Source organism: Ictidomys tridecemlineatus, chromosome 3, assembly GCF_052094955.1.
Source record: "Ictidomys tridecemlineatus isolate mIctTri1 chromosome 3, mIctTri1.hap1, whole genome shotgun sequence".
NCBI lineage: Eukaryota > Metazoa > Chordata > Mammalia > Rodentia > Sciuridae > Ictidomys > Ictidomys tridecemlineatus.
In genome coordinates, this window is record NC_135479.1 from 3,338,777 (window position 1) to 3,359,110 (window position 20,334).

A 20,334-nucleotide genomic window follows, 5' to 3' on the forward strand; every position below is an offset into this window, starting at 1 on the left:
AACAGTTTTTAAAGTCCCTATTTTGTTTTAAATTACTAATTCTAGTTTATGAGTCCTAATTTTTGAGTCCTCCAACCATTGCTATCATTTTTAAAAAAAATGTAATGAATGGATATGGTTTGACAGGTCAGAAGTCTACGGTGAAAACTAGGTTTGTGAATGTTCTTGGAGACATGTGAAACAGCTGTTCACAGGATTGCTATGCCGTGGGGAGATAGTGGTGACAGGACTAGCACTGCGTCTACAGCAGTATTGTAAAAACCAGGCTGCTGATAGCGATGGAGTTTGTAAGCAAACAGCAGTTATTGCTTATGGATACACACCATATGTGCACACTACAGGAATGGCCTCGTCCCAGGTAGTGCTCACCTGGATGAAGGAACCTAGAGATGGGATTGGGAGAGTTCAACTCTTACACTAGTGTTTTAGTTGCAAGACACCTAAAATGGAGTGGGGTTGGGTGGTATGATAGTCTTTGTACATCTTTTTGTAGTTAAAATACATCTCAATTGTAGAGGTAAGAATGTGCCACTTGGGTCTGTTCCTAGTGAGAAGCCAGTTCTTTACATCCAGCAGGGGTCAGCAGGTGGATGTGGGCCGGACCTGGTTTGTAGTCAGGTTTTGTTGAGCACTTGCATACCTGTCATATTGTGTGTGGCTGCTTTTGCATTACAGTGGCAGAAGGGCACCGTTGTGATGGACATTGCACAGTTTACAAGACCAAAAATATTTGCTGTTTTGAGCCTCAGTTTTCAGCACTGATGAATGGCAGTGAGGTATTTACTGCACACAGCAGAGCCGAGGTACCTGCATTTGAGGTGCAAACTGAAGAACCATCAGAAAGCCTTAAAATACTTAAGAATGTTGGCCAAATGACATAACTTAGAAACTAAAGGAGATATTTTTCTGAGCTTCCTGTTGAAAGTTGAGCTTATCCTTTGTATAAATGATAATGGTGCGGCATGACCAGTGACTACCTGCAGTGCTGGTGTGCAGTGTGTAGAGCTACCGCTGTGGGCGAGTCATGGCCACCCCCCAGCACTCTCCAGCAAAGGGAGCATTTTCCTTCTGATCCCGAGTCCATAGCCCTGGGATCTCTGCCACCCAGCCGACGATCTTCACAGGTCTGGGGAGGCCTCATTTGGAGGTATCATTCTAAGTTCTTGAGAAAGCTCTTGTCCTAACATTGCTTCTTCCATTTGGCAGGTCACCATGGAAGCTTCTGCATGCTGTGCATCATGCAGAACCACATTGTCCAGGCCTTCGCCAACAGTGGCAACGCCATCAAGCCCGTCTCCTTCATCCGTGATCTGAAAAGTAAGGGTGGACCCATGGTGAAATGCCTGCAAAACACTAGCTCTGGTCGGCACTGTGAGCCGCTGGACGGCCGAGAAAGTCACGCATGGGGTCTTAGGAATCCTTGCATGCTAAAGATACTGCATTTAGCAGTGAGGACCAAAGGGTGGGCTTTGAGAGGGGCTGGGTCAGGTGGGTGGAGAAGTCCTCCTGTTGAGGATGGGTCTAGTATTGGCAGGCGAGCAGGGGAGGGGTGCAGGTGGGGACATGCCAAGTCTTTCTGGGCGTCAGAGGAGCGCATGCTGTGGGAATCAGATTTCCCATTCACTTGGCAGGAAAGACGGACCCACAGTGGCAGTTTGAACCTGTGTAGGTTGTGGCACTGAAGCAGGGTTTGGATTCATTCGTGTTCTGGGCTGCCTTGGGAAGCTGGTTTATTGGCAGCTCTTACATCTGAGTGGCGTCTGCTTCCTGCTAAGGAGTAGGGTTTAAGCCCTCAGTCTCACTAAGGAAAGAGCTGCACATTTCCCCTGAGGCGCCTGGTGATTGGCAGTGGGGCTGGCAGCTCTTCCTACCCATTGTCTTCTCATTCAGAGATCGCCCGGCACTTCCGCTTCGGGAACCAAGAGGATGCGCATGAGTTTCTCCGCTACACCATCGACGCCATGCAGAAGGCCTGCTTGAACGGCTGTGCCAAGTAGGTCCTCCACTCCCACTTCTCCTGGGGGTGCCGCTCCGTGGCACTGCCTGGGGAGGGAGCAGCCCTCCACCTCCCGACCTTCCTCTGTGGACGGCAGAGTTCATGTGGGACACCGGACTTCCAGATCCCAAGCAGGGGGCTGCCAGGGCGAGACTGTCACCCCAGCACCCCTGCCCCTGACAGTGGCAGGATCGGGTGGCAGGGCGAGGCCATAGCAGTGCCGTCCTGGAGCTCAGGGGAGGGGAAGTGCTTTCTCAGGTCTCCTGGAGGAAGTTCTGGTCTTTCTAAAGTCACTTTGTTTCTTGGATGCAGACAGTGGCAGTTCATGGGTGAAGATGGAAGGGGGTGGGGCTCTGGTGTTCAGTGTTTGACACTGTGTTCGCTGCATCTTCACCTTTGTAGCAAGTGACTGCTTCCTCTTATGTGTCCTGAGGGTTCTGGTCACCATCTGGAAATGCTTTTTTTTGGGGGGGGGTACTAAGGATTGAACCCAGGGGTGCTTAACCACTGAGCCACACCCCTGGCCCTTGAGATGGGGTCTCACTGAGTGCCTCGCTAAGTTGCTGAAGCTGGCTTTGAACTTACAATTTAGCCTGCCTCGGTCTCCTAAGCCCCTGAGATTACAGGCATGCACCACCGCGACTGGTTGGAGGTGCTTTTGTGTGCTCCCTGAGTTCACTGGTCCTGAGACCAGGCTCCAAAGAGAACTGAATATTCTGAAAATACTTACCTAAACAATGTAGGAAACATCTAGACTGTTCTTTAGAAGGGTTAGTTGAGTTGTAGCAGTGGTTAAAATGGGGAAACCACTGGTTTCAGTGGATGAGAGTCTTATTTATAAATAGTAATCTTTTGTGAGATTCTTGTATTCTGGTTCACTATCTGAGGGTTTGCTCATGGGCTCTTCCCTCCCTGCTGGAGGGACTTGAGCCCTTCCCTCCACACAGATAGGGTCTACTCCTTTCATGGAATCTAATTCAAGCACTAGTTATTTGCTTAATACCTTTGAGTGCCAAACTAGTAGCAGGTGCTGGGAATTTAGAAGTTACAAATGAGATCCTGAGTCTGAGGAGCTCCCAGTGTGGTTGGAAGACAAGTCAGTTAGCCAGCATTTACATCACCCTGTGGGAAATGTGGTCTCCAGGGACTGGACCACACCTTATGATGGGGAGCCACCCTGCCACCTCCTCTGGAGAAGTGACCCTAGAACTCATTTGGCTGAAGTCGAGAGGTGTGTGACTGGGCCTGGGTGAGAGCCTGTAGAGCAGGTGAAAGGGCTGTGGGGTCTGGAGTAGTGGCCGGCACAGAGTAGTCACTTGGCAAGCGCAAGACAGGAGCTGATGCTGGGCCCAGGCCTGACCACTCAGCCAGGGTCTGCGTATGGGAGAGGCTGGGGGGTGTGGGCTGGGGGAAGGGGTAGTTTGGGTTCATGTGGCCAGGAGAGAGTCCAGGTATGTGGTTTGGCCAGCACTGGACGAAGGGAGGCAGATCAGGTGCCAGGTGGGATGTGGTGCTCACTTCCACTGGTCTAGAGAGAGGTAGGGAGAGAAAGCCCAGTGTTCTGTTTAACTTGCAGGTGGAAGGCCCTTTTGGGTTTGGTGGCATGGATGATTTGAGTGTGACTTGCACTGTGGTCAGAACGTATTCATGGGATGCCTCGGAACTTCCTGACGCCTTCCCCATGACTGTCCAGCATAGAGCCATCCACAAGTTTGCATGTGCTCTGAGGTCGTGTCCTTGCTGGTTTTTGGTTAAAACATACCTTCTTTTTTTTTTTTTTCTGTTTTTTTTAAAAAATATCTTTTTTTTTTTTAAAGAGAGAGTGAGAGAGAGAGAGAATTTTTAATATTTACTTTTTAGTTCTCGGCAGACACAACATCTTTGTTGGTATATGATGCTGAGGATCGAACCCAGGCCGCACACATACCAGGCGAGCGCGCCACCGCTTGAGCCACATCCCCAGCCCCAACATACCTTCTTTTGATGAATCGTGGTGCTAGTAGATAGTAGCAGTTGACTTTACATATTCTAACTTTCTAACAATGCAAAAATCTGGTCCCTCAAATATTTTGGAGCTCCCAGAGTCTGGGAAGCATTAGGTCAGTGAAGGCCTGGCATGGAATTCATGCTCTGTAGGAGTTGGCAAAGCTGCAGCAAAAACTGTGCAGACACAGTGTGAAGGGAGCCCTGGAGGCAGCACCCTCTGCACCTGGCTCAGGGTGAGATGCCCATGAGCAGTCTGGAGGGAGCCAGGGGCCTAGAAGGGGGCACTAGTCAGGGGAGCAGGTACCCCAGTCTTCTATAGAAGGTTCCAAAGCTGTGGGATTGGTGCTGCAGAGCTCTTTGGTAGTGGAGGAGGATAGTTTCATAGCCAGATGCAGAGGGTGGGCGAGGAGCCAAGAGCAGAGATCCAACGTGGGGTGCTGTGCATAGTCTTGCCTTTGCTGGCAGGAGTGGGTGTTCAGTGCCCAGGCTCTGCTGAGGAAGCAGTGCTAGGGGATTAGAATGCAGGATGGCCTGTCTCTGCTGTCCTCAGCTAAGAAGGGTATGGAAGGACTTTGCTCCTGCCCATTCCATCGCTCCACTGCCCAGGGGAGGGTGTGGGAGGCTTGGGCTCCAGACCCACCCCATGTTTGGATCCTCCTTATCTTATTGAGACTGAAAAGAAGAGGCGAGATGGTGAGGATGCAGGGCATTTCTGAGCTTGTGGTTTCCTGAGGAGCAGGCAGCAGGGTTGCCTACTGATTCAGGGAGCTCTGTGGGAAGCCTGGGCACTGCTGGGAGCTCAGGCACAGATTAGGGCATTGACTGGGGAGAGCCTCTTGGGTCCCGTGGGGCTGAGTGTGAGTACAGCTCTGTGTGTCATGAAGCGCTCAAGGGCATGTGGCCTCCTTTGCAGATTGGATCGTCAGACACAGGCTACTACCCTGGTGCATCAGATATTTGGAGGGTACCTCAGGTCACGAGGTAAGTGGGGATGTTTCTCCACCCAGCCTGATGCCTTATTGGGTTGGAGCGTGACTCAGGAACCTTGAGCCTCCAGGCATGCAGTCACGGGGCTCTGAAGCCCTGGTCACCTGCTAGGTCCACTGCTCACTTCTAAGCGAAAAAGTTTGGAGCACGCACACAGAGTGCTGGTGCTATTTTAGGTCCTCGGCTTGAGCTGTTGTCCTCCTCCTGAGAGGGCTCACCAGGCTGGCCTGTCGGCGTCAGGGCAGGCCCACAGGAGTGGGGCTGGCGTTGCAGCGCCGCTGGTGAGAGGGAGCTCTCACAACTCTGACTCTCAAGGGACTGGCATGGCGATCCTCTTCGAAAAAGCCAGTGGAGAGTTAGTTGTAGCCCTTAGCCTCCTCCTGGGTGTTGGAGCCTGGGTCCCCACGTGGGCTACCCACCGCTTCCTCGTTCTGTTGCAGTGAAGTGTGCCGTGTGCAAGAGCGTCTCGGACACCTATGACCCCTACTTGGACATCGCGCTGGAGATCCGGGTACGGGGGCTCTGTGCTCACGTGTGCATCAGGAGAGGGAGCGCAGTGCGGGGCAGGCGCCAGAGCAGACGAGTGAGAGAGCAAGGAAAGAACCCTGGTTGCCGCGGGTGCAGCGCATCTGCATGTCTGTCCATTTTCTCCTGTGTGTGTTCTTTTCATTTGAAAAAAAAAAAAGTGGTGAACTGAGCCTTGGGTGCCCAGCAGCAGCGTGCCAGCGTAGTCAGCCCACACGACCTGCAGACTTCAGGGCATGCCTGGGGCCCTTCAGTTTGCTGGGCTTGCAATTGCGAGGCCTTGGGCTCTCCCTTCACTGCAGTTGTCTGAACCGATCCCGCTGCAGTCTGGTTGAAAGGGACTGATTCACGTGGCACGTCTGACGTAGATGTCACTGTCACCACCAGAGAAAGGGCACAGCCTGGCTCTCTGCTCCTTTGTGGTGGACTTTCCCATCTCAGGAGTGCGCAGTTAGTGCATCAGTTCTATGCAAAATTAAGTTTTGTGATTTGCTGCCTCAGCCTTTTCTGGAAGACACCAAATCCAGCATTTCTTGAGTCAGCCTTTTTCCTGCTGTTGATTCGAGTCCCTGTTTTCCTCCTCCTCAGCAAGCTGCAAATATTGTGCGTGCTCTGGAACTTTTTGTGAAGCCAGATGTCCTGAGTGGAGACAATGCCTATATGTGTGCTAAGTAAGTTTCCCTCTGCCCCTGGAAAAGCCTGGCTGTCCAGAAGGTGTAGACAAGTGCTGACCCGGCACATGTTGTCCTCTCGTAGAGTGACCCCTGCTTGTGTTTCTCAAGTAGCCTGCTGTCTCATGAACAATTTTGCGGTAACACAAACAAAGGCATGGCCCTGGTTCTAGAGTGGCTTGTGCCCTGTATCTGCACATGTACTGATTTGTGAAGTAGGGACCGCTGTTATCCCCACTGCCCAGGATGGGCAAACTGAGGCACAGGGAAGGGAAGGGACTGGCTCGAGGCCTCACTGATAGTGTGTGGCCGAGAACCACCTGCTAGCCTTAGAAGAGGCATGCTCCACACATAGGGCTCCGCCTGGTCTTCTGGTGTTGTACAGTCTTGTTGGGTACATGTCTTTATGTGTAGGTTATTTTAGAGCTGTGATTGCTAAAGAATATTTCCTTAATTCTGCTTTTCAAATTTTTTGTTCTATGCACAGTTTATTCCTCTCCAGCTCTGCTGCCCTTGGCTTTGGGAGCTGGTGACCTGTGTCCATTTCCTCTCCTTCTTTTACCTGTCTTCTGGCTTTGCTTGCAGTAATTTCCTGCTTGCCTATTTTCTTTTGGCCACATTTGCTTTACTTTGTTCTTCCCTGTGTTGCGCCAAAGTTGTTCTTTCTTGTGCATCTGTTTGGCCTCCTGGTTGGTAAGGGATCTTTGCTTTGGCATCTCATCTTTCCTCCAGCCTTGGCTGCCCTGCAGTAGCTTTCCTTTACCTAGGGCAAGTTGGTTTTGGTGTTTGGAGTGTAGAAGGCATAAATCCCACTTAAGAAGACTCCCTTACAGTCCGTCGTTCTTGTATTCACATAGTGCAAACAAGGTGTTCTTCAGAGTGTGAACTGACACCTTTTCACTCACCATCTCCATAGATGCAAGAAGAAGGTCCCCGCCAGCAAGCGCTTCACCATCCACAGGACTTCCAACGTGCTCACCCTTTCCCTCAAGCGCTTTGCCAACTCCAGTGGGGGGAAGATCACCAAGGTGCGTGCTCACTGCACTCCATTCTGCAGCTGGCCTGCTCTTTACCCCAGGGCCCGGGGACCTGTGTTTCATCAAAACCTGAGGTCACTGTCGCACGCAGCCCAGGTCAAGAGCTGCCATCTTACCAACCCCTCCCCATAGCTGCTGCTTGTCCTCAGGTGCTGTCAGTGGGGAAGGTCAGGCTTCCTGAAGAGCAAGTCTGGTGAACACAGGACTGTGGCTGTGGTCTGCCGTGTTCTGTCTCATGTCTAAAACAGGCGTGGTTGCATGCTGTGGCTTTTTGTGACATGTGGAGCAAAGACCTACTTTTTGCACAATGGCATTTACTGAAAGATGTCTATGTTCTTAGCTAGAGCCTGGCTCTGTGGTTTGGGGCAAGGCATTTGTCTTTGGAAAGATAATTTTTTAAAACATTTTTTCTAGAGTTCTCAAGTTGCTTGTAAAGCTCATCTAATTTAAAATATGTAAATATTCTTGGGGGAGATTTTTTTTTAAATGTTGGCATAAGTGTTGTTCTGACCCAATCTATTAGAACCATAACTTACCAGAGCAAGTGGCTGAATCCATTCAGCATCTTTGTTTTTGAAGACCTAGATCCCAGTACGTGCTCCTATTCTTCCCTCGGCCATGCTCCTGTAGAGGAGAGGGGAAGGGAACCAGTTACTCTTCTCATTTTATAGGTGGGGGCCAGGTAGTGTGAGAGCTAGCTTAGATGTGTGACAAAGAGAACAATTATAATTCATTAAACGGCACAATCAGATCATTTCCCCTAGGTGAGTTGCACCTGGCTCACACCTTGGCTGCTTGACCTGTGTCACTGATCATTGACCAGTATGTGTGTGGGGTGGGGCCCCGGTTTGTTAAAGACAGCCAAGGTTGCATTTCACGTGGTTGTGCATAGAAAGGCAAATTGATTCAGGGATAAAGATGATCTACTTCTTCCTTGAATTTTCAAACAGGATGTAGGCTATCCGGAATTCCTCAACATCCGCCCATATATGTCCCAGAGTAACGGCGATCCTGTCATGTATGGACTCTACGCCGTCTTGGTCCACTCAGGTTACAGCTGCCATGCCGGGCACTACTACTGCTACGTGAAGGTGGGTGCTACTGCACTCTGCCCAGGTTCCCTGGTTGCTGGGCTGGCGCTGCCTTCTGGGGGCCATCTGGCCTTGCTGTGTCAGTCACACTTAGCCTCTGCACATTTATTCTGGAAAGTGGTGATGTTTTACAGTTTTGTTCAGGTCCTTGTGGCCTCTGTGCGAGGAATGGAAAGATGTTTTTAAAAATGGTTCCAGCCAGGCACGTGGCACACACCTGTAATCCCAGCAGCTTGGAAGGCGGGAGCATCACAAGTTCAAGGCAGCCTCAACAACTTAGCAAGACCCTATCTCAAAATTAAAAATAAATAAATAAAAAGGGCTGGGGATATGGCTCGTGGTTAAGTGCCCCTGTGTTCAATCCCTGGTACCAAAAATAAAAAAGAAACCAAAACAGTTCCAATAGAAGCTGTAGTGTTCTGGGGCCAGTGGGACATCCTGGTGCTAGAGAGCTGGCTGCCTTGTCTCCTTAGACCTGGAGAAGTTTAGGGAGATGCTGTGGTGCTTAGATCTGCCAAGTCCCCTTTAGGAGGGACATTAGGAAGTAATTGGAACTCAGCACAATTTGGGGTCCCATTTGGAGGGTACAGACATTACATTGTGTGTGTGTCTGTGTGTGTGTGTGTGTGTGTGTGGTGTTGAGAATCGAACCTGGGGCCTCACGTGTGCCAGGCAGGTCTGAGCCATGTCCCCCAGCCTCCAAGTGGTACACATGTATTGAGGAATGGTTACTGGTTAGTCAGCAGCAGGGTACCCATAAGATGCCTCATGTTGTTTTGTTGGAGTGATTGTTTTGTTTCTTACAACCCCGTGCTGCACAGGCGAGCAATGGACAGTGGTACCAGATGAACGACTCCTTGGTCCATTCCAGCAACGTCAAGGTGGTTCTCAACCAGCAGGCCTACCTGCTCTTCTACCTGCGGTGAGGAGCCCTATTCTCCCCACTTTTCCTGTGTGGAAGAAATTGGGGATTGAGTGTAGGAGGGAACTTGGTTGGACAGATACTGTCCCTGAGTCAGGTGCCATGCTTCTGGTCCCCTAGGAGGGACCTCAGTGAGTAGGAGGGAACTTGGTTGGACAGATACTGTCCCTGAGTCAGGTGCCATGCTTCTGGACCCCTAGGAGGGACCTCAGTGAGCTCCTCTGGTTGTGGAGGAAAGCCAGACCTGGGGAGGCAGGACGGGATTCTTTCTGCCTTCTGTTGATGCTGCCTTGAAGCTCCCTGGACAGTTATCTATTGTCTTGTGACGACGCCCCAAATGATTTGTTGCCCTGTGGCAGCTGGGCAGCGCACCTTCCTGTGAGGACGCAATCCTGTGGGCGTGGAAGGCCACTGGTGGTGGGGCCTGTTCCTGGCCTGCTCCCTGACCTAGAGATTGAAGGGTGTGGTGACTGAGGTGTTTTTGCTGCTCTGTCCACCCTGCTGAGGTTTGGATGCACATATGAGGGGTCTTTTGCCTTATGGTGCTTGAGCCTCTAATTTGGAAGACTTTTGCCCAGACTTGGCCCTGGCCCTCCCACATAGCCGCATCTGAGGCTCTGTCTGGCCTCTTGTTGGTTAAGGGCAGAGTGAGTTCAAGAGACCTGTTAGGTTCCCTCGGGGGGTTGGGGGATTGATTGATTGCTTGATTGATTGACTTTACCTTTGCTCACCCTTCCTGAAAAAGAAACATGACCTCAACTTCAAGTTACCCCAATTCTCCCTTGCTATCCATTTTGTAGTAACTTTGGACTTCAGTACAAGTTTCTTGTTTCCTTCTGCAGAATTCCATGCTCTAAGAAAAGTCCCGAGAGCCCCATCTCTAAGGCAGGCTCTACCCTTCCCAGCCGCCCAAGTGTGGTTCTAGATCATACCAAGAAGAACATGGGCAACGGCGTAGCTACCTCCCCATCAATGGCAAAGGTACTGAGATGATGGGGTGGGTTGGGAGCAGTGGTGCACTCCTGCAATCCCAGTGGCTAGGGAGGTGGAGGCAGGAGGATCTAAGTTCAAAGCCAGCCTCAGCAACTTAGTGAGGCCCTATCTCAGAAAGGGCTCAGGATGGGGCTGAGGTTGTGGCTCAGTGGTAGAGAGCTCACTGAACGCGGGTGAGGTTCTGGGTTCGATTCTCAGCACCACATAAAAATAAATAAATAAAAATAAAGGCTTTGTGTTCACCTGCAACTAAAAAAATGTTTTTTTTTAAAAAAAAAGGAGTGGCTGAGGATGTAGACAAGTGGTTAAGTGCTTCTAAGTTCAATCCTTGGAACAACAACAAAAAAAGATGATGGGGTGATGGGCGGCTCTTGGAGCTCCTGTCTCATGCATCACAGATGTCCAGACTTCTCATGGGGGAAGCTTAGCTGAGTGGAGGAGTTCAGGTAGTGGTTTTGTATCTGTCAGCTTTGTTTTCTCAACCGGCCATCAGCTGACGGACGTTGAGAGGCTGAGCCAGCAGCTCTTCTCTGATGCCCAGGGGCATCAGTCCTGCTCTCTGGGCCTGCTATTGTCCAGACATGCTCACTGATCGCCCAAGCTGAAGTCCAGCACTGAGTGCACAGTGTGTGCCAGGCGACTGTCCTGATTCTGATAACCATCCTGGGGCTCCTTCACCAGCAGCTGGACACGTGGAGGGTGAAAGGACGTTGTGTCTGCAGTTTGCCCAGGTGGTTTAGCAATAGGGAAGCACTTTGGTCTGCACAGCCTAAGGAAAGTACAGTGAAGCCCTGTGGCAAGATGCTGGCCATCGGGGAGTCCCTGGAAGCCATCTTTGTGGGTACTTGAAGTTTTCTGTTGAAGCAGTTGAGAACTCAGTTTTCTTGGCAAGGTGATTAGCCGTTTCCGTTTAGAGTCAATGGCTCTGGCTACTGTCACCAAGTGACTTCTTCCTTCTGGCCAGAGCTAAGCCCACACCAGGCAGGCAGCAGTGATTTTCCAGCCTGCGGTGGGGTAGTTACATGTGGACAGCTGTCTTTCCCTCCGCATCCAAGAAAAGAGAAGTGGAAATGAGGCTCATTGGAATTGATGTAGGAATTGAAGTTCATGATCTAACTGCAGAATCAGCAACAGCTCTCAGGGTCAGGAGGGCCACAGGCGGAGGAGTTGTACCTGAGGGTGGCTACAGGTACCCGGGATCCTGTGCGGGCACATCTGCAAAGCTGTTGCACTTAACCATTAGTGTTTTCATTACACAGAGTTTTCCACATATGCTGCAGTTGCTTGCATAAATGTTGTTTTGCTTTAAATAGGATTGTGCGAGTTCTAGTATTCTAGAACATTTCAATAGCAGTGCAATAGAAAGACTTATTCCTGTTAGAAAACAGCAAAGCATAGACTATTATAAAATATGGGCAGCTGGGCATGGTAGCCCATGCCTGTAATTCCAGGTACTTGGGAGGCTGAGGCAGGAGGATTGTAAGCTCAAGGCCAGCCTTGGCAACTTAACAAGATCCTGTATCAAAAAATACAAGGGTAACAAGGGCTGGGGAGTACCCCTGGGTTCAATCCCCAGCACTAAAAACACAAAAAATAAAACCTAGGCCAAAAATCTCAAAAGAAAATATAAGTGCATTCTAATTAAACCTCTAGAAAAAGGAAGACATTCTAAGCTTAAAATCGAGAGAGAATTTAGAAAAAGTATAAATTGGCTGAACTAAAACTGAATGCATAAAATCTTTTTTGTTAAATTTTTTTTAATTGTTGATGGTCGTTTATTTAGTTTATTATATTGGTGCTGAGAATCCAAACCCAGTGCCTCATGTATGCTAGGCAAGGGCTCTACCCCTGAGCTATGTGTGACCCCAGCCCAATACATAAAATCTTAAAAATAAACAAAGAAACTAAAACATTATAGAACAAGGAGCTGGGGGCACAGTCAGCCGTAGTGCGTGCTACGCATATGTTGTAATGATCTGGGTTCGATTCCCAACACAAAATTTTTCTTTTCAATGGATACAATGAAAAATTAACATTTTTTTTAAGTTGATGGACCTTTATTCATTTATTTATATGTGGTGCTAAGAATTGAACCCAGTGCCTCACACATGCCAGGCAAACACTCTACCACTGAGCTACAACCCCAGCCCCAGAAGGTTAACATTTATAACATAAAAGCTCCTTCAGATGGTGGCACCTCCCTGCAGTGCACCTGCCGTGGGTACGAGGGTAAAGTGGTGCAAGCCCACAGCAGTGCAGAGTGGAGAGGGGCCTTCTGGAGCTTTGGGGTCAAGCAGGGAAGGGTCCAGATGAAGCATTAAACACAGAGTTAAGAGTATTTTCATCTACTTGCAGTGAATGTAGGAAGGACTCATCTACTAGTGTGCTGTCCCCACAGCAGGAGACAGCACAGGCTGTACGCTGACCACACCAGCAGCCATCACTGAGCAGAACCTGGGGAGAGGCTTCAGGTGTGGCCTTGTGACAAAGGGGGACACACCTGTGCACCAGACCACTCAGAAGTAGCTGTTAGTGTTGACTCTTTGGGACCTTTTTTCTTTGTACTTTTTCTCACTTGGTGACAACATTCTGCTTTGCTGTGAAGATGGTCATGAATACTAAAACCGGTCAGGACAGTAGCACTTTACCACTCACCCGTTCCAGCCTTTGCCTCGTGCCTGCTGCTGACTGCTGCTCTGTCCTCAAGGCGGGGCCTGGCCAGCGCCCGCAGAGGCCCTGACTGCTCTCCCCTTGCTCTCCCTCAGCGACCAGACCCTGTGCTGGTGAGGAAGCTGCAGGTCCCCGAGGAGATCGGCGTGCCTGTTTCCAGGAACGGCTCTGTGCCGGCCCTGAAGTCACAGAATGGATGTGTTCCTGCAAAGCTGCCCTTGGGGTCACCTTCCCCCAGACTCTCCCAAACACCCCCCCACACCCCCACCCTTCTAGAGGAGCCTGGGAAGAAGGTGAAGAAGCCAACTCCCCCACAGCACTTCTCCCCGTCCCTGCGAACTCCTCAGGGCTCCCCTGGTACCAGCGAATCTGGGAGCCATCGGCAGGGCTCCTGGGCCAGCCAAGACACTGTCCCCTCTACCTCACCGAAGCTCCTGGCCAGCGCCACTGCAAATGGGCATGGGCTGAAGGAGGAGGACGGGAGCACGGACCTTGAGAAGGGGGCTTCTAGCAGCTCTAGCCCGGAGCACTCTGCCAGCAGTGAGCCCGCCAAGGCTCCACAGGACCGCGGGGGCACGGCCGTCCGCATCTGTGCTTCTCAGGAAACAGACTGTCCCTCCGGTCCCTCCAGAGCACCACCAAGTGAAGCCGATCCTGCAGTGGTGAAGCTGAAGTCCCCTGCCCTGGGCAGCGCCACCACTGAGCCTGCGAACCTCATGTCTCCACCGCCAGCCAAGAGGCTGGCCCTGTCTGCCAGGAAGGTGGGCACAGGGGTCTCAGGCCAGCTGGCCATAGCGGGGCAGTGGGAGATGTTGAAGGCAGTGGCATTCCTCATTCCAGAGGTACCAAGTGCCTTTTGGGTGTCCCTGGTGATTTGCAGGTTGCAGAAGGGCCGTCTGGGGGCGGGGGGTTGAGGGAGTCCATCATTCAGTCCTCCTGGGGCTGGGCTCAGGGTGGGTCTCCATCGCAGCTGCAGGTGGAGTAGCTCAAATGGGCCCCAGGGCGAGAGCCAGGCTCACCCGGCCATGTGTGGTGGCAGGGGCACTGGGGCAGCATGGGCCTGGGGGCCTTGTGCAGGTGGGGCGGGGTGCCTCTGGGGCTGGGGCGCGACACAGTCGTGCTGAGGTTTTGTTAAAGTTCCTTCCTTCTTCCTTTTTGTTTCTAACCAACAACACTCTTCTGGTTCTTCTCCTACCATCCCTCCTCTCCCTTCCCCTGTTTTCTCTTCCTGCCCCCTTATCCTTTCTGGGCCCTGTTTTTCTGTTTTTGTTTCTTGTTTTTTTTGTTTGTTTGTTTGTTTGTTTGTTTGTTGTTTTGTTTTGTTTTCCCTCTTCACTCATGGAAACCTTTTTTAGACCACCAAGTTTTTATTTATGTCAATAACTGCAGGCCAGCACCCTGCGGAGGGCGACCGGCAATGACCTCCATTCACCTCCCCCCTCACCATTCTCCGACCTCACCTCCCCCATGGAAGCTGCTCACCCCGTCGTTGCCTCCACCTGGGCTGTCAGTAGAACCAGGTGAGCTGGGGCGGGGGCCCCAATCCAGGCATTTGTCGGGTTCCATTGGTTCTCTCCTATGGTGAGGGTCCAGGATGGGGTCCCCTCCTGCTGCTCCCTTTCCATTCGGCAGCAGACCCTGCTTGGTCGATGGCAGAGGGTCTCTGTGTCCTGGCTTGCTGTTTTTGTCACAGTCTTTGTCTGTCTGCCCCGTGTGTGGTGCTGGGTGTGCCGAGGGCTTCCCTGTCCTGAAGCCCCTGGCCAGCCCCAGGTCAGAGCTTCAATGGGAAGAGAAAGGCTGTGAGTGAACTCAGAGGCCTGGAGGCCTTCAGGGCCATCGTTTTGCCAGCCAGGGTCGCATCTTGTTTTCCCAGCAGTGTGCCCTGCCTCCTCAACCCTCAGAGGGTCCCCCGGGGCTCCTGGCCATTGGCTGGGTGTGGCTTCTGGAGTAGGGAGGCTTGATTCTGCCTTGGGGCTTTTCAGACCTTCTGTGGATAGGCTTCCCAGTCCTCCCACCCCTCCCAGTGGGCTGCCCTGACAGGAGCTCGCCCAGGGCAGAGCAGTGTCTCCCCGACAGTGGAGGCTGATGGGGACCGGAACCCCTGGGCAGCCGGGAAGGCGTGAGAGAGGGCACGGGTGAGGGACATGGCCTCTTGGACTCTCCCTTCGTGACTCCACCTACCTTACCCTGGAGGCAGCCTGGGACCGTCCCCACTCGGGTGTGCACCCCTGACCCTAGCCTGGTAGTTTTGCACTTGGTAGTCTACAAGTATCCAGACATCTGTTGGGTATTTTCTCTTGGTTTCTTTGTCACATAACCTTTATGAAAACACTCCAGGGGAGCCGGGAATGGTGGTGCACGCCTGTAATCCCGGCTGCTTGAGAGGATGCCGAGTTCAAAGCCAGCCTCAGCAAACGTGAGGCACTAAGCAACTCGGTGAGACCCTGTCTCTAAATAAAATACAAAATAGGGCTGGGATGGGGCTCAGTGGTGGAGTGCCCCTGAGTTCAATCCCTGATTACTCACTCCACCTCACCAAAAAAACCACTCCAGAGAACACCTGGGGTGGCCCAGCCTTGGGGTCCAGGTGTATACTGCTATGGTGCTGTGGTCTGCCCTGGTTGAGGTGACAGTGACAATGACGATAGTCCTACTGAGTGCAGTCACCCTTTGAGGTTGGCAGCCTTGCTGCTCTGGCCAGATGAGCACTGTGGGTCTGGAGCCCCTTGCACACCTCGCAGGACAGCTCAGCTTTACAAGTCGTGGTCCTGAGTTACTGCCCAGAGTCAGGAAAATAACTGCGGGGTGCAGCCCGCGCCTGCCCTCCCGAGAAGGCTGCTGTCCTCAGGGTCTGCCTTGCTCTGGGGCTGAGACGTGCCTACAGATGGGACTCTCCTGAACTGTTGCTCAGCAAGTTGGAATCAGAGAGCAGAAACAATAGAGTTAAAAAACAAAACAAAACTGTGACCTCTTACTCTCAAGGAAGTATGACGTACAGTTCTCATTAACTCTGATCTAAAGAGATTCTGGATTCTATCGTCAGCCTGTCTTCACATTCGTGTGATTCATGTGTGTCTGAGAATTACAGGAAAGGACTGTTTTGGAAAAGGGGATGAAGGTGGGCAGGAGGAAGAGCTCTGCGTGGGTTTTTCAGAATGACCTTCTTTATCATCCTCTGTCCCCACAGGGCTGTGTCACCTATCCCTCGATCATCCAGCCATCCAAAGCCGCCTGTTAGCCCTCCCTCTACATCACTGACCAGTAGTAGCCCCCAGTCCCCAGGGACTTCAGAGCCACAGAGCCGTTCCTCTTCCTGGACTGCCCTGCCTCAGGTCAATGGGGACTTCACGTCCCTTTCACACCAGCCGTCACTGGAGGCCAGCAAGGCCCCTCAGAGCCCCTCTAGGAAGAAGAAGAAGCTGCTCACAGGAGAGCCCCAGAAACTAGGCTCAGTGGCACGTCAGCCCCAGTGCCTCAGGGGAGAAGCTGTGGCGCCCCGCAGGAAGAGGAAAAGGAAGAAGAGGAAGTGTCCAGAGGACCCAGGCACCATAGCCCCTCAGGAGGGTCAGACTCGGGGGCAGCCCTGGAGCCCCAAGAGCAGGAAGAAGCACCAGGCAGAGCTTGCAGCTGATCCACAGGAGGAAGAGGGCACACGGCCACAGGCAAACGTCCTAGAAGCCCACCACCCGAGTAGCAGGAAGCGGAGGAGGAGAGGAGTGGAGGGATTCGGGAGAGTGGAGCTACCCCAGGACCCACCTTGGCCCAGGTGAGCACAGGTCAGAGACACGCCCCGGTCTCTCCATCAAGAAATCAGAAGCACGCTGGGTGTTGTGGCACATGCTATTATCCAGCAACTCAGAAGGCTGAGGCGGGAGGATCCTAAGTTCAAGGACAACCTGGGCAACTTAGCAAGGCCCTGTCTCAAAAAGTAAAAAGGGCTGGGATGTGGCTTAGTGGTTAAGCACCCTGGGTTCAATCCCTACTGCCAAAAAAGGGAAAAAGAAAATCAGGCCTGGGGCTAGGCAGAGCGCTTACTTAGCATGTGTAAGGCACTGGGCTTGATCCTCAGCACCACATAAAAATAAAATAAAGGCATTCTCTCCGCATACAGCTCCAAAAAATTTTTCAGAAAAAAAAATCAGAAGTGAAATAATCCATCCCCAGGTGGGTGCAGTCTACAAAGATATGCTATTCTGGAATCCTAAAAATGTAGTCTCTGAGGCTGTTGGTGGACCTCAGTCCCTTGAGTGACTGACAACAGAGAGGACAGGTGCTTCTAAGCCATGGCCATCACTGCATGAGCAGGATGTCCAAAGATGCAGGGTGGTTGTGTGTTCTGGGGCCACAGCAGCCTGCATGTGTAGTTAGTAGGGCTTGTCCCAGCTGCACTAGCGTCACGCTGGTGTGGCTGTGGGCGCCCAGCCCCCATGTACCCAGCCACTTCTCTAAGCCAGTGCAGAGTGAGCGATGTGCCACCCTAGGGGTCCTGTTGTGCTGGGGTTCCCGTCTTTGTGCATTGCTCTCAACTTCTGACTGCTGCCTCCGACTCCTGCAGCTGCTCCTCCCCTGATCCTAGAGAGCCTGCAGCCAGGATGGAGTCTCCAAGGAAAAAGAAGAGGAGGAAAAGAAAGCGGGAGGCGCAGCGGGAGGAAGAAGAGAACAATCATCCGGAGGGCCCCAAGAGGCTGAGGCCTAGTGTCTCTGCAGTCCCCGTGTGGAGTATGAACGGCCAGGTTCCTGGGGACCGTCTGGGTGAGCACTCTGGGCACATTAGTCAGCTTTCTGTCACTGCGACCAAAATGCCTGATGAAGGCTGCTCACAGTTTCAGAGGTCTCCGTCCATGGTGGGCAGCTCCATGTCCTAGGCCTGGGGTGGAAGGTGTGGTTTAGGAAGGCAGCTCAGTTTGTGCAGCCAGAAAGCAGAGAGAGGGGAAGGGGCCAGGGACAGGATAAGTACCAGTGTGTGCCCCCCAGTGACCTACTTCCTGCTGCCACACCCCACCTGCCAGCCCCTTACCCCGTCTTCCAAGGGTCCACTTTGATGTCAATGGATTGATTACTGACAAGGTCAGAGACCCCATGACTTCCCAACAGCCCAAGCCCAGCCTCTGGACGGTGCCATTTTGGGGACTAGGCCTTCAGTGCATGAGCCTCTGGGGGATGCTCCACATCTAGGCACTACACAGGCAGCTTCGAGGAGTCCTGGTGGCAACAGTGATGGGGGTGCTTCCCTGTCCTGTGTGAGGCCTTTGCTGAGCACTGGCCCATGCATTAAGTCTTTAACTAGCACAAATGCCTGAGATAATTAGGAGAAAAGGGTGTGTTTTAGCTCACAGCTCTGGGGGCCCAGCCCCAAGTCTGCAGCATGTAGTGCTAGGAGTATGTGGCGGAGCAGGGCTTTCACCTCGGGACATGGAAAACTAGTGGAAGGAGTTGGGGTCCCACTGTGCCCTGAGAACCTCCCCCTAGCCCTGCTTATTATAGCTTCTATCACCTCCCAGTAGCACCTTCCTGAGGACAAGCCTCCAGACGTGGGCCTCTGGGGAACCCTAAGATCTAAACTGTAGCAGGCTGTTTGTGGCCACAAGGCAGGGTCCACTCATGGTGTGCCCTCCTGCTGGCTGCAGGGCTGTGCTTTTTGGCTTTTCTTATTTTCTGCCCTTGTCATTTTCATGAACTGACGTGGACAGCAGCCTTCTCTGTTGAGTAGAGTACTTACCAGCACTTGGGCACTGCAGTGTGGGTGAGCACTTACCCCTCACGAATTCTGCAGGTGGCTGTCAGTGAGGGGTGTGTGACAGTCCCCTCATCTCCTATCTGTAGGGCCAGGACAGGCTCCTCTTGTACCTTGGAACAGAGAGCGAGAACCCGATGTGGTCCAGGAGTTGCTCAGATACTCCTCTGACAAGGCCTACGGGAGCAAAGGTACGTCCAGACAGGACGTGGTACTGTCCTCTGCAGGTGGGCAAGCATGGGTCCTGTTCCTAGAGGAATCTAGAGCAGCTCCAGGGGTCTGTGGGCATGACGGCCGCACACACAGCTCTAGGTACGGTGGGCAGAGTCAAGGTCCCAGCTGGGGAGGGCAGGGCAGAAAGCTCCTGACCTCGAATGCAGGCTGGGCTCGGAACCTCATTTGTAAGGCAGATTTTGAGAGCAAGCATGAGACATTGTTTCTCAAACATGGGCGTAGATTTACAAAAACAGGTGGGCACAGTGGTGCACACCTGTCATCCCAGCTGCTCACGAGGGGGTAGCAGGAAGACCACAAGGTGAGGCCAGCATGGGCAACTTAGCCAAACCCTGTCTCAAAATGAAAATTTTACGAAGGACTGGGAGTGGAGCTCAGCAGCGAAGTGCCCCTAGGCTCAGTCCCTAAAGAAAAAGGAAAAAAAGCGAGCTCTATGATTGGTGATGCAGAACTCAGGACTCACCGACTCACTGATGCTGTTCCCATGTTGACCGTCCTGGTCACTGTGCCCCTCCTTTTTCCCTCTCATGTCTGTCTCTGCCAAAAGGTGGCACTCACACGTTTTGAACATGTGGGGGTAGACAGGCTTCCCTGGCGCACAGGGTCAGAGTGGCCCACAGGGTCTGGGAGCCCACATGTGCTGATGGCGGGTGTGTTGTGCAGTTCTGAGCTGGAGTGGGGAGCCGTCTGCGATCAGTCAGGATGCCATCGAGGACAGCAGATTGGCCCGCACCCAGACTGTGCTTGACCACTGGGATGAGGAGTTTGATCGAGGGAAGGTAGGACGTGACATGGCTGTGGGCTGACAGTAGGATGGTGTTGCTCACCTTGGGCCAAGGGCAGGGATGTCCTGAACTCTGATAGCAGTTTGAAGCTTCGGAGAAGGTGGCTCGGCCAGCTCCAGGTGGTGTGTCTGGTGCCGTGGGCAGGAGTGGGCCACGCTGCTGGGGTACCTTCTCAGTGCTGGGTGGCAGGCCTCCTGCAGAGGGTGTCACTCACTGTGTGGGGGCACCCCTGTGCCCGGGAGCCCTCGGCGCTCGCGCGTAGGAGACTGGGCTCAGGGCAGCCCTCCTGAGAATTGTAACGCCTGATTCTTGATGTAGGAGAAGAAAATGAAAAAACTCAAGAGAGAGAAGAAGAGAAACTTCAATGCTTTCCAGAAGCTTCAGAGTAGACGGAACTTTTGGTCTGTGACTCATCCAGCCAAGGCCACCAGCCTCAGCCACCGCCGCTGAGCTCAAGCTGTCGAGGTCCGTTGTGGGGGTGGTGTCTGTGATGTGTGTCTGTGTGTGCGTGTTCTGGGCGTGGTGTCTGTGGGTCGGCTGTGGCGTGTATGGTGTGTCTGTGTGTCTGTCTGGTGTGCATGCGCCTGTCCCTTGTAGGAGAGGACCCAGTGACATTTTCCAGCTCCCTCGAGGGCTGTACCCCTGTCCTGCCGGGACTCACTCAAGGTGTTCTGGGAGTGTCAGGTCTCTCTCCTCACCAGGA

General features: G+C 52.5%; 1 protein-coding gene across 7 annotated transcripts in view; it reads left to right on the forward strand.

The window, feature by feature from the left end:
- The window catches only part of Usp36 (ubiquitin specific peptidase 36), a 33,930-nt gene that overhangs the window by 11,685 nt on the left and 1,911 nt on the right, over positions 1–20,334 (forward strand). For 5 of the 7 annotated variants that reach the window (XM_078041532.1, XM_078041535.1, XM_078041534.1 and 2 more), the window contains 16 exons: positions 1,207–1,317; positions 1,891–1,993; positions 4,896–4,963; positions 5,410–5,480; positions 6,083–6,165; positions 7,082–7,193; positions 8,153–8,293; positions 9,115–9,215; positions 10,058–10,196; positions 12,974–13,639; positions 14,268–14,398; positions 16,066–16,644; positions 17,434–17,630; positions 18,702–18,803; positions 19,510–19,625; positions 19,950–20,096. In XM_078041532.1, coding sequence (XP_077897658.1) covers positions 1,207–1,317; positions 1,891–1,993; positions 4,896–4,963; positions 5,410–5,480; positions 6,083–6,165; positions 7,082–7,193; positions 8,153–8,293; positions 9,115–9,215; positions 10,058–10,196; positions 12,974–13,639; positions 14,268–14,398; positions 16,066–16,644; positions 17,434–17,630; positions 18,702–18,803; positions 19,510–19,625; positions 19,950–20,081 — 2,852 coding nt within the window. In that variant the 3' untranslated portion in view covers positions 20,082–20,096. The remainder of the gene's footprint in view (positions 1–1,206; positions 1,318–1,890; positions 1,994–4,895; positions 4,964–5,409; positions 5,481–6,082; positions 6,166–7,081; positions 7,194–8,152; positions 8,294–9,114; positions 9,216–10,057; positions 10,197–12,973; positions 13,640–14,267; positions 14,399–16,065; positions 16,645–17,433; positions 17,631–18,701; positions 18,804–19,509; positions 19,626–19,949; positions 20,097–20,334) is intronic. The other 2 variants (XR_013435846.1, XR_013435847.1) reach the window with 1 other exon arrangement.